This window comes from Salvelinus sp. IW2-2015, linkage group LG32 (assembly GCF_002910315.2).
Source record: "Salvelinus sp. IW2-2015 linkage group LG32, ASM291031v2, whole genome shotgun sequence".
Taxonomy (NCBI): Eukaryota; Metazoa; Chordata; class Actinopteri; order Salmoniformes; family Salmonidae; genus Salvelinus; species Salvelinus sp. IW2-2015.
In genome coordinates this window covers 17,898,777-17,912,211 of record NC_036871.1, presented here as the reverse complement: position 1 = coordinate 17,912,211, position 13,435 = coordinate 17,898,777, and the positions used below count along the sequence as shown (strand labels likewise).

Below are 13,435 nucleotides of genomic sequence, written 5' to 3'. Positions count from 1 at the left end.
GTGGCCAGACGGAAGCCACTCTTCMGTAAAAGGCACGACAGCCCGCTTGGAGTTTGCCAAAAGGCACATCAAGACTCTCAGACCATGAKAAACAAGATTCTCTGGTCTGGTGAAACCAAGATTGAACTMTTTGACCTGAATGCAAAGCGCCACGGCTGGAGGAAACCTGGCACCATCCCTACGGTGAAGCATGGTGGTGGMAGCWTCATGCTGTGTGGATGTTTTTCAGTGGCAGGGACTRGGAGAGTAGTCAGGATYGAGGCAAAGAWGAACGGAGCAAAGTACAGAGAGATCCTTGATGAAAACCTGCTCCAGAGCGCTCAGKACCTCAGACTGGGGYGAAGGTTCACCTTCCAACAAGACAATAACCCTAAAAACACAGCGAAGACAATACAGGAGAGGCWTCAGGACAAGTCTCTGAAAGTCCTTGAGTGGCCCAGCCAGAGCCCGGACTTGAACCCGATCGAACATCTCTGGAGAGACCTGGAAATAGCTGTGCAGCAACGCTCCCCATCCAACCTGATAGAGCTTGAGAGGATCTGCAGAGAAGAATGGGAGAAACTCCCCAAATACAGGTGTGGCAAGCTTGTAACGTTATACTTAAGAATCAAGGCTGTAATCGCTGCCAAAGGTGATTCAACAAAGTACTGAGTAAAAGGTCTGAATACTTATGTAAATGTGATATTTCAGTTTTTTTTTATCTTCATAAATTTCTAAAAGCCGGTTTTTGCTTTGTCATTATAGGTATTGTGTGTAGATTGAGGAGAGAAAAAAACGAATCAATTTTAGAATAAGGCTGTAACCTAACAAAATGTGGAAAAAGTCAAGGGGTCTGAATACTTTCCGAAGGCACTGTATATGGTAAAGAAATTCACAAATCAAGTCTTACTTWAGATATGTATTTCGAAAAAAAATCCTGCACTGCATTCAATCATTCACTAAAGTCCAAAAAGTGATTGAGGAAATTGCATATGAGTAGTGGAATATACAGTACTCCCAGGTGTGTGTACTATGTTGTGCTGGGCCTTCCAATAGAATACAGTTCCACATCAAGTAGTTCAGCACTCGTACAGCACACTTAACTTGGGCCACTCATTTGGGTTTCATGAGAAATATGAAAAGTAGCATAAATAACTTCAAACCAGTAAGTAGCATGAACCTTGAACCCAAAAGAATCAACAGGCATTATCCCCAATCACTACAAACCAGCAAAATAAATTCACCAATTTCCACCAATAAACTGAGTTATTTTCAGAACAGTGCTTCACTTGAAATGGCATTCATCTAAATTACATTTTAAACAATCTTTAAATTCTTATACAATTTTTCAAAAACAAATCCAAACTAAAAAAGCTTTTTCACAAGGTTTTTCAACAACAAATGTTGATTTTTGTTACTTATCATAAGGGCACGTAACTCCTTCCTTCAAGAATTAAGACAGCAAACCTTCATATGGGGAGCAACGTTCAAGAAAATAARCTTAGTTTGGAATATTTCACTGTTGTTTTAAAGCAATGTGTTGGTAAAGCAAATATGTTGGTAAAGCAATAAACGTGATGGTAGGTAATCATGTTTGAGGGCTAGTGTCTTTACAGTGTGCACTTTGCTGAAGCGGATGTTTGCGGTCATTACAATGCTGGTGTGGGATGGGATCTTAACTCAAGCTCTTCTACTCCCTCTTGTCTTAATGGCCCAGTGCAGTCCAACATTTTCCTCTGCTTTATATACAATCCCACACTATGAGGTTGGAATAATCCTGTGAAAATGATAATGCCCCTTTAGTGTATGAGCTGTTTGAAAAGACCACCTAAAATTTCAGCGTGATTTGGTGGGATGGTGTCTAGGYCTGCCTGGTGAAATCACCAGGTGGTAAATTAGTTAATAGACCAATAAGAGTTTCATATCACTCTGCCAATAACAGMTAGTTTTCCATTTTCCCCTTCCCCACTCCAACAGTCCTTGCAAAAATATTGCTTGAGAAATTGCTCTTTCCTAAGAAGCGTTTTTGTTTTTTGTTGACCTTTTGAATTGAAAACAATCACAGTAGCTAGGTTTCCATCCAATTGGCGACAGATTTTCATGAAAATCTGCTAAAAATCTGCATAAAGAAAATCTGCATATTTTCCCACCAGTGGTGTTTCCACCAATCTGACTTGTTGCGGATAAAGGTCAGTGAGTGATGATGTAGTGCAGACAACATGTACTTTGTTGCTTATGTTTTCATGTAYCGAATAAAAATCGGTCAATGTGTTTCCATCGCATTTTCAACTCTACAGATTGTGACAAAACTGTTGATTTAAATAGCAAATGTGCCTACTCTGGTCTTGGTATGTGCGCKCTAGCCAACAGCTCGCAGATACAGTGCAGGTAGGCTCTGCGTGTAGGTTAGTCTACATGATGTGCTTATTATGAATAAGCGAGAGAATCTTTTTATTTGTCAAACGGCAGTCAAGCATCGATCATCATGTCACCAGAATAAGACCCTCTACATTTATTGGAAAGGAGGATCAAGCTCATACTGTGCACTTTCACCAGCCTGTGAAGTTTATCATAACTTATTTCATCCATAGCCTGATAAACTGCATAATTTCCCGAGTTGTAGCGTTGAGGAGTTGAGGACCACACACCATGTTATCGCATGACTCCAAATGTACTTTGATATGATGGTTATTATATCAATATTYACGAATAAAGGCGTTTCCACCGCCATTTCTCTCAGAATTAATTTTACCGACACAAAAAGATCCCACCATGTCAAAAGAACAAATTATCTGTGGMATTTACAAAATTGTACCGGAACTTCCTATTTCCACCACAACTATTGTGATTATTTTTTWWTTTTTTTATACAGTATGACTTTCCTCACATAAAAACTGTGAATGGAAACATGGTTAGTAAGGTACTTAATTGTTAACTAGAAATGATTTGATATTCAGATAAAAACAGCTGCATTGGACCTTTAAGACTTGGAGGACATGTACATGGATGTATTTCACACACAGGAAGCAGCRTTGCTCCTTGGGTCTCAGTGCATGTTTCTGTATAATAGCATTAGACTGTCACCAAAGGCAGAAACAGTCAACCTCTTTGTCAATCATGCAGTAAAGACAACAAAACACAATGAATACCAAAGCTTGGATACAACCTGAAGCATTCCCACACTAATGCCAACCAGATAGACGGGTGAATGATCATGACTGAGAAAAGTATAGGACCAGGCCCTTTTCCCATCAGGAATGATCCATTGGCTCCAGGGCATTGGTATGCTCTGCATCCTGGCTATCCATTTCCTCCAGCTCCTCTGACCCTGCMTCCTTTCCATCAGGCTTGTTCCCTGCCTCCACTGATGTGCCATGAGCACCAGCAGTAGATACGTCCATAGAAGAGGCCTCCTTGATGCCTGCCCCTGGGGCAGATTGGGAAGCACTCATCTTAGCCCCACTTGTCCTCTCTGCAGGGCCCCCAATGCCTGCCCCTGCATTGCTCTGCTCCCTCAGGTGCCTGTCCATGGAGGCCTGGATGGATGAGACCATCTCYTGTAGTTTTTTCCTCTGTTCTTCGATCATACTAGGGTCCAGGTGTCGGCTGTCTTTCATGGTGACAAAACCGGGAGCCATGCGCACCAACTCCTTGGTCGCGTCCTCTGAGATGTCAGACAGGTCAGGTCCCTTGGAGGCGCTGGCGCTCAGRTCCACCCCGCTGCTGTGCTGCCTGGTGATGGGCTTGTGTTCAGGGGGAGAGCCGCCTGGGGCGCTGCCMAGGGAGTGGCCCTTACCCTGGAAGGCGTTGACACTTTGGAGCTGCTCCTTCTTGCGCACCACACCTCCACTCCCGAGCCTCAGCAGGCTGTGAGAGGGGCTTCCCTCGCGACTCCTAGAGGCAGATTCAGAGCGGAGCTGCACCAGGGCCTCCTTGACGAGGTCCTCCACGTCAGGGCCCACGGGAAAGTGTCCCGCTGCATCCACACACAGCTCCAGACGCTCCTCTGCTGCGTTGTAAACAAACGTCTTTCCAGTCAGGTGTGGGAGGGTGCAGTGCTTGCCATCCATCAGGCCTGCAGATGAGACAAGATACATTATAGATGGTCATAAACACAGATCAGTACATATTAGATGCAAAGTTTAATATACCGTAGCTGTCATTTAAGTTAMACAAATTGGTAAGAGGATAAAGCCTATAACAGAAAACATGACTACATACCCATATCTTTCTTCACAATGTTGTAGAAAACTCCACCTTGGTGGAATAAGTGAGGCAATTTTTTGGCATATGACCAGACATCTTCTCCTGAATATGAATAAAACATACTAAAATTAGCATGTGAAACATGAAAATAAATTAATACACTTAAATTCCTCAGAGAAATGTGTGCTTTTGATCAAAATTCAAATTCYGTAGTAAAAATAGTAGGGCTGTGAATTGCCGATACGATATGTATTACGATTCTTATGTATTGWGATTCGACAAGAGACAGACATGAGAAAACAAGTTWTGGTAATGGAAATAAAAGGCTGTAAACAAATTGTCTCCCTATTTAAAAAGAAGATGGAGAACAAGCTATGAAGGAAATACTGGAGTTTAGGTGCAGGTACAGCCAACTAGCGCAAATAAACTAGCGATTTCTCCCCTTGATCACAAAAACATTGGTAGGGCGGGGTGGATATCAAATCTACCATTCTTCTCTCTGCCTGAGGCTAAATGTGTTTCAATGAATACCGAATGCCATGTTGGGGATGTAGGCTACACAGAAAGCACTTGGAATAGATTAGAATTATAATTTCAAATGGAAAAGATTGAGCCTTGATCCATCCATGACAAGCCCACCCAGTCACTCAATACCTGTATTAGGCTACTTTGTCATTCATCCTGCTTCTTGTAACCAATCCAAGAACAGCATGYCCTTATGCTGTGTAAAGCTACTGTCTGCGACACCTATATACTATCCTCTCACTCTCACACCTATCACATTCAGTTGCTGGCCTTATATTTACTGGGATGATCTAAGGCATGACGCTTCTAAGACTAGATAACTAATTGCCTGGAACTATTGGTCTAGTCTAAAAAGGTGAATCAACAWACAAGTTGTCCATCTACCGGAAGTCATTTTTGACTTTTTGTAATGACATCACAGCAGTGTTCTGCTTGACTCCTCTGTCACTTACGTGTTGCGAGATCGTGTCTTTCTTTTGTAGCAGTAAATAATGACAGCCTAACTATTGACTTGAATACTAAAACCTTTCCGCACCCTTCCCTTTTCTTACCCATTAAGGTTGCTAGGAGACAGAGGGAGGACATCTCAAGGTCAATGTTGTCCTGCAGCTCTCTGCTAGTATTCATTCTGCTGGAAGTCACTGGATCATCACTCTTCACAGAGAGAAGGGAATGCAGGGTTGAATAGGAACTGGAAGCACTTTGGGCGGATGCCTTGCGGTTCTCTGGACCTCTCAGGATCTCCACAGTCACCCTGTCCCCGTGTTGGAGAGCCACAGGTTCATTCTCTGCTCCATCCTTGGGAGGGAAAAGTTCTTTGGGTGGGAATCCATGTCGGATACATTGCTGGGCTGGAGGCATGGTGAACTCATTAGCAATGCTCCTCTGGAGTTCAGAGAAGGTGGTCTGAGCCTGTAGAGTGAGCATGGCCTGCCGCCCATCGCTAGTGGTGACACGGATCTTCTTCTCCTTGCTGGAAGTGGGGGAGAAKGAGGATTTGGTGGGTGTGGCTGGGGCGGAGGAGGAATGTTCCTGAGCAGCACTTGGGGAGGGTGGCCTGCCCCGTCCCTTCTGCTCCTGCTTCAGTCGATCCGTCCTCCTCTTCTGGGTCACTAGGGCCTGCTCGCTGATGCTCTGCTGAAGGCTCCGCTCTGCCTTACTCACTGTGAGCTCCTCTTTGTGAATGGTCTTTGATTTCTGCCCAGTTAGTATGATCTTAGTCGGTGGCTGTGTGACAACAGCCTGCTGGGTTTCCACCACGTCTGTGAGCCTCTGAGCATGCGCCCCGTCAATGGAGACTGGGTTATACTCGTCTGGGTTCTTCTTGGCAGTGTGATGTAAAATGGTGTTCACCACTTTCTGCACTAGGAGCTCACTGCCAAACTCCCCAGGGAAATGCTTGGTGACCAGTTTCATGGCGACATCATACACATTGCTGTTCAGGTCCACATTAACCTCATACTGGAACCAGTACACAGTCTCCCGCACGACCCGCCCACCCCACTCCAGAGTGATGGGGAAAGCCTCTGGTAGATTGTCGTATTCCTTTCCCTCCCAGTAGTGCTTAAAGCCACAGCCACATTTGCCCCCCTGGGAACGGGTGTTGGTTCTGTCTCCATCCAGATACACCACAGAGCCGTTGCCATGGATGTGGCGCACGGAGGTGCCGTGGCACCAGTTGCATGTGTTCAAAGAGCTCAGCTTGTAGTCAGGAATGAGGATGTCCCTCTCAGGGTCGTAACAGCAGACAACCTTGTTCAGCGGGAAGCTGTAGTTCTTGTCAGGTCTGAGCTTTCCGTGGGTGGATTTAGCCAGGTTGTAGAGCTTACCACCTGGAGCCAGCCACTCTGGTAGAACATGAAGCTCAGAGAGTGCATTGCAGATCAGACAGCGATGTAGCCGGTTTTCCATGACTGATTTCCTGGCAGCCTCCGTCACCTCTTCGGGTTGGACGCCGATCACACCAGTCCGTCTGTAAACGTACTGATGCACGTCTGCCACAAGGGAGGGGTGGATGCCATGCTTCTCCATGAAGATTTCCTCCATGGCATTGACCAGTCTCATCAGATACTTGTCTTGTAAGCTCCTGTCTCCCCCGATGACACAGCTCCCATCTTGTTCCAGCTTTATATACTTTTTGATGAGCTCCTGTGGCACTCCCCATGCCTTGGGGAGAAGCCTCGRTGGCAGCTTGGGGAGAAGGGTGTTCTTTATCCCGACGAGAGGGATGTAGTGGTTACGCCCTGAGCTACTCCAGGCGATACATATAGGCTTGTTAAACTTCCCGTCTTTTCCTTTGCACTGCTCTTCCGGCACAAGCCCAGGGAGAAAACTTGCAGAGTAATCCCCAGAGCTCCTCATTCCACTCAGTGAATCTAACAGGATTATGGGGCGGTGCAACACATTGGCCAAGCCGAATATGTGAATGTTCCGAAGTCCCAGTGGCACACCCTCCGGTGGGATAAACAGGGGGTCACATTCGTTGATGATGTCCTCCCATTCGGCTGCATCAATAAAATCCTGAAAGAGTGCCTTGTAGCGATCCAAGTTTTGTTTGAAATGTTGTTTCAAATTCTCTCTCAACGCATGCCAGAACAGTTCTCTGCCTACCAGGGCCCTGGACACAGCATGAACAAGACAATGTCCATCTCCATCCACATGAACAGGAATGAGGCATTCTTTGTTGCTGTTTGCTTTCTTCATCTCCTCCAAAGTGTCGTGAAGGTATATCAGGCTCCCGGATCTGTCCTTGCCATAGCCAACCGTAGATACATGCTCCTGTTCAATTAGAAACGCCCTGTCGCCTAGAAGTGAACAGTCGAACATTTCTCCTTGATTCATTTCCCGCAGCAGTTTCGCTTTTCCCGTCTGCTTATCCATTCCATACCTTGTGAGAATAGGAGAAAGGAGCTTGCAATGGTAGTTGGAAAGCCCCATCACTTTCACCAGCTCTGTTCCCTTTTTCGGTGCCCCAGTGACACCGAGTAGGGCATTTCTTAACAAATTGTGAAGCACAACGTCTGGATCAGTTACTTCTTCCACATTTAAAAGATTATTCTGTTCGTGGCGTTGGCCACACTCTGTGCATTCAATGCTAATCGAACCGTAAGCAGGGAAGAATAGCCTCGCCTGGCATTTCGGATCTGGGCAGGTACCGGACAAAATACGCTTGTCCTTTTTCTTGGAGCCCTGTAGCAACGACATTCTGGCGAATAAAACTATACTATGTATTGATCCTACAAAACCATAATGGTTTAACCACCAAATAACTGCCTTGCAATCCCGCTTKGACTCAAGTACTAAGCTAGTATTTGCCAGAATAACAACCGATAACAACACGGAAGCGATTGTCTTTTCTTCTTCATGAACGAACGACCAGCGTCTCGTCAGCAACACTAAAAAGGGTACTTCCGGGTCATAGAATTTCAGCAATTTTCAAAATAAAAGTTCCCCACATAATAGTAGAAAATGTTCATGATAATGAAAAATAATTGTCGAAACATTAACAATGATTCAATRTTCATAATTAAATTACATTTGCATTAGAAAACTATTCTAGGTGCCGAAGTAAAAGTGGGGTTGGGATTACCCAGTAGGGTCTGTTGATGGTGTTATTTCATGGGGACTGAGGTCTGAGCAACACTTTCTACTCCACCCACTCCAGTATACTCACTAGAGTGCGTAGAACACAAAACAGCCAATCGCCTCTTCAAGCCTCTTCCTTCAAGTAAACGGATGAGACCCAGTACAGCAAGGCTTGGTCACATTTGATTTGATTTTATCAGCACCTTCTCTGAGGCTATGAGGTCGATGAACTCATGTTGAGTCTAAATCATACTTCTACACTTTTGTACTGTCACTTTAACTCTGCTGACGGACGGATTCAGGACTATATCTAAATTATGAAACTATACATTAACTAATTTAGCTTTCTCTTTGTTTGCTTCCAATGTGRAATAAACRCCATTCCATACCAGACTTGCACTCTTGSCTTTCCCTATAATGTGTGTGCCAAATTCCAACTATTACCAGGTGATTAGGTAAGAAAAKAATTACTTAAAAGAAACAATGTAAACAATGTGACCAGTAGATGGGGTGTTAACTGACTGGCATACCTGTAAATTACCAACATTATAATGTAATTACAAAACTTCCATAACTAAGGGTGTTCTGAATAGATTGTCACTTTTCATTCATCTAGCAAACTCATAACTCACATCGCTTTCTCTCACCTATTATACGATAATTATTATATCTGGCTCTGAGGAGCATTTCAAGCATTTTGACTAGACAAATACCATTTCTTTTTTTGAGGCTGTATCCTAGTAAGATCATGCCGCTATAGGTATCACCCCAATTATGCCTATAGCCTATCAACGGTTATCACAGAGTTTAACAACCAACCCTGGTCGCAATTCATCAAAATGTTTGCATCTTGGACTTGTGAGTTCGGGTTTCTGTGATTGTGTGACATATAATTGCCTCATAAAATAGCTCTGTGCTCACTAGGAAAAGGTAGATTCTAGTGAATAGACTGGACCCTGGTTTTCTGGACACACAATCAATCGTTTTGCCTGTACAGTGTTATATTCGTATCGGTGTCCAGTGGCTCCATTTTAAGCTGTTTGACCACAGTAAAAGTCCAGCAACACTTCCTGACCTTGTTCAAACTCACCTGATTTGTATTCTAAGGACTGTAGTGAGTAGACTGGATCCTGGTTTTATAGACACATAATTTATCGTTTTGCCTGTACAGTGTTATATTTGTACCCTATAGTTTTCCTGTACAGTGCAATTTATTTTTGCAATACAACAAAAAATACAGTAACTTTTCTTAAACATTACATTTCAAAAATGCATCCTTGAACAATAACACCAGTTAATTAACAAGAATCATACAATCAAAATAATGAGTTATTTTCTTAGCTTGTCATTGTATATATATGTTTTACCAGTAGGCTAATATGTTCTTTACATTAATTTACTTAATGTAAATTTACCCACCTTATAATATTCTTTATCTTATACAAAGTGGTAATACTCTTGAACTTTTCCCACCATGTAGTCAAAAAATGTCGCATCATTTTAACATTATGCACATTGAAAAGCTGCAAAAATGATTGATTTTGTATCATACACATAGCGTTTTAAGGCAGACTTTTAATTTGAAGGTAAAATCTGAAAACCGTAAGTCTCAATGCTGCTGCCCTGACTCTGTTGAGYGTCTGTGGCGAAACGTAGTTTGCCATGGGTTGTGGTACATATAGTTTTCTAAACTGTGCTAGTTGCGTTTATCTTTTGATATKAGTCCAAACCAGGACACATATAATAATTTTACGAATACTAAGCAAGATTAATTATCGTATTGTGTCAAGTAACTATGCCTATTACAGTCAGATTTGTATAAATTAGTTGTTTATTTGGCTTAAAATTGACTACAAGTACCACGATGCGTTTTGGTCTTGCACAAATCAACCTAATTTATTTAATWATTAATTTACCTGAATATGTTTTACATTTATACACTTCTATAACAGAGTATGTGCAATACATGTGTGTGCTAACGAATCTCTAACGTTGCTGTGTCAAAATATTAACGGTACATGCATGGAGACAGCAACATATAAGAAGTCATTATATGTTGACAACATTAGCTAGTATTAGCCACTAGCTAGCTACATTGTAAGTCTTCCCAAATTCGAGAAACTTTTTGTTGTAATCAATGTCAATATATATTTTATTTGGCTTTACTGCTATTAGCCCATACAAACGCATTGAATAGTATCTAATAGTATACCACATATCTAATGTAAGTTATTCTTTCCATAATAGTTTGTAGGCCAAACCGTTTGGACGCTACAGACGATTTTGTGAGAAGACCGATTTTCGGGATGTCTCATGGCCTGACAAAAACCGCTTTACCGTTGTCACCTTTCACCGCAGATGCGACATAGGTGGAGGAGAACAGATTTCTAGTTTAAATTGACGGATTTTGATGGGGATTTTGTATTATGCTAATTCGATTTTCGCAGGGTCGCGGACATCGAGTTGCATGTACACTAGATAGCGGTAAATTGCCGAGTGCGGCTTAGGCCGCCCWTTGTGACTTGCTTGCGGGCGTGCTGGCAGCCTTCTCGATTGTGAGTCAAGAATTCAGCATAGCAAGTTTGTATGAAGGTCTTGTTATTAAATGGGTATAGTTCAATAGTAATATCCTCTAAAACGCTCTGGTAACAAACAAACTTTGCTGCTCTGTTTCCAATTGTCCACAATGGCTGGGATAACCTATTCAAGTAAGTAAATATATTTCGAAAATGTTTAAAAMATATATATGTATTATTAGCTAACTAGCTACAGTGTACACTGTAAAAAAAAAAAACTCCAAATGCATTTGTAGGTAGGTAGCTAACGCCATGGAGAAGGGTGAAAGTATAGCAGCCCCAACTGTCAAAGTGAGAGAATAGGCTATTCTGGATAGGGCAGGTACTTTTGTGTAGTTCCTGTCCCTAGAAGTGAGGATGGAGATAATAGTAACAATATTCAGTGCGGTGTAATTTGACTTTAATAAAGTCTGTTTCTTGTGAGTTTTTCTGTCCTCAGATAAAGAGAGTTACAGTATGAAAGCCTGTCTACATATTAAGAGGTCCCAATGAAGAGCAGTGGTTCTCAGTCCTGGTCCTGGGGACTCAAAGGGGTGCACATTTTTGTGCACACACAGATTCCTGTTGAACACTGTCTCTTTAACATGCCTTATTTTCTCAATAAGTCTCTCTTCTTCACTTCATCCCTCTCTCCTCTTCTCCCTAAATCCTCTAGGTTATATCAGCTGTGTCAGTGAACCCCTCCCGCATCTGAACTGGCTACATATAGGGCACAGCATGATCAGTGATGAGAGGTCACTTGGTCAGGTCAACAGGAMGTATTATTAAAGAGATGCTTTACACTGAGATGCAGTAGTCCCAGAGTTAATGATCCAAGGTCAGTTTTGCATTTCACCTCATGATTATTATGATGACTAACAATGTAATAATAAAAAATAAAGCCAGGCTTAAACATGCTATCTCTCTCCATCTGTCTCTTGTCTGCATATATGTTTTGATGTGAAAGAGGATGCTAACCCCCCAGTTCCATCATCGCCCTCACCCACTTTTAAGATAACCTTCGGGGGCCGATGAGACACTATTATGTAATTGTGATAAACGGAGAAAATATTTGGGTAGCACTGTGATTCATTAATCATATGCTGCATTCCCTGCTCCTGTGTTCTTACCTCTTTCCCTTTCTGTCTTTTACACCTCTCTTGCCACCACCTCTTTCTTCCTCTGTTTTTATAATGCACAACAGATGTCCAGTGAAGTACAGATTGAACTTGTATTTATAATATTTATAATATTTATATATATTTATAATGCATGTATTTATAACACTTGGATAATGAACTTTCAATAAAGCGTTTCACATTCTCTACTGGTTGAAATGAAGTCTCTCATTTGATGAAATACTACACCTATCCTGTGTTTATCAGATCAATACAGATGAAGGGCATTAGATATTGAGATGAACCGGTTTAGAGTATTAACATGATGCATAGGAAGTGTAGTGCACGGTTTAAAACAATTATATTTCTTTATATATTAATTAAATCCTGTTTCTAGACTATTAGTTACAATGTGTAACCATTGATGTCCCAGGACCAAGATTGGTAAACACTGTTGAAGTGTATAATTGTAATCATTCAAAGACTGGAATTTGATACTCCTGGTATTGGATATGACAAAAATAATCACAGACATTCATACCTGAACTGCACCTTTATTTGCCAAGGTAGACTACATGATCAGTGAATATATTAAATGTACAGGCTACAATGTGGGATCTCATGCATGGCAATAACTACATGTATACGACTTGCATCCTTGGCACAAAGTTATATTATATTCTACTCAATCCATAGGCTTCATTAATGTCATTCAGACTGTTTGAAGTTGACACAACTGGCTGGATAGCTGAGGTTCATGGCTAGGTTCTGAACTAATATGTATACCAAACGTTTGTGTCCATACACAGATCGGCTAGATAGCTAGCTACACATCCATAGGCATACAGGTATTTTTTATCCTCCACTGCACAATAAGCAAGAACATAGCTATCTACATTATTTCATCTATCTGCATTGCATGGCAAATATCAGCAAGGCAAGCTTACAAAATTGTACATTMAATTAGCAGTAAATGCTTTAGCTAGCTAGATTATTACATCCATTGTTTCACAAGATGACAGCCTGGTTTGCTGGTTGTTTCAGGAGTCCCTAAAACATTAAACAACCAGAATTACAATTTCATACTAATGTCAATACACCCGTAAAGCTAGCTAATGTAAGCTAGTCAGCTAKCTTGCTAAATCGCGATTGTCGTAAATTAASTTAATGATWWAAAAAAATGCATAATCGTTTGTCTCTACATTAACTAACATATTCCTATCAACTGTACATTTTGTTGCATGATTCGTTATGACATTATAATCACTTACGTTTGCTTCCGTCCTAGTATTTTTGTCAGCCATCTTTGCTGAAGAAAGTCTCCAGCATCGGGTTGCACAGCGTCAAATTCGTCTGGGAAGCACTCTGATTGGTCATCGCCCAGCGGTCACCGCTGGTGATTTGCATAAAGTTGGCGAAAATTTTCGCCCACCTTCGCACCGCCCAAAACCACCCTTTCCACTGCTC

At 42.0% G+C, this 13,435-nt stretch overlaps 1 protein-coding gene and 1 long non-coding RNA gene across 2 annotated transcripts; both read right to left on the bottom strand.

Moving 5' to 3' along the window:
• Nucleotides 1–883: 883 nt before the first annotated feature.
• Nucleotides 884–8,088, bottom strand: vcpip1 (valosin containing protein (p97)/p47 complex interacting protein 1). Its single transcript, XM_023977945.2, has 3 exons — nt 5,262–8,088; nt 4,201–4,287; nt 884–4,054 (listed from the first exon to the last, which is right to left on the bottom strand). The coding sequence occupies exons 1-3, from the start codon at nt 7,912–7,914 to the stop codon at nt 3,231–3,233; spliced, it is 3,564 nt and encodes a 1,187-aa protein (XP_023833713.1). The 5' UTR covers nt 7,915–8,088; the 3' UTR covers nt 884–3,230.
• A 4,418-nt stretch (nt 8,089–12,506) lies between these two features.
• LOC139023445 (uncharacterized) lies at nt 12,507–13,428 on the bottom strand. Its single transcript, XR_011474567.1, has 2 exons — nt 13,240–13,428; nt 12,507–13,018 (listed from the first exon to the last, which is right to left on the bottom strand). It is a non-coding gene; the product is annotated as an uncharacterized lncRNA (long non-coding RNA).
• Between the last annotated feature and the right edge of the window lie 7 nt (nt 13,429–13,435).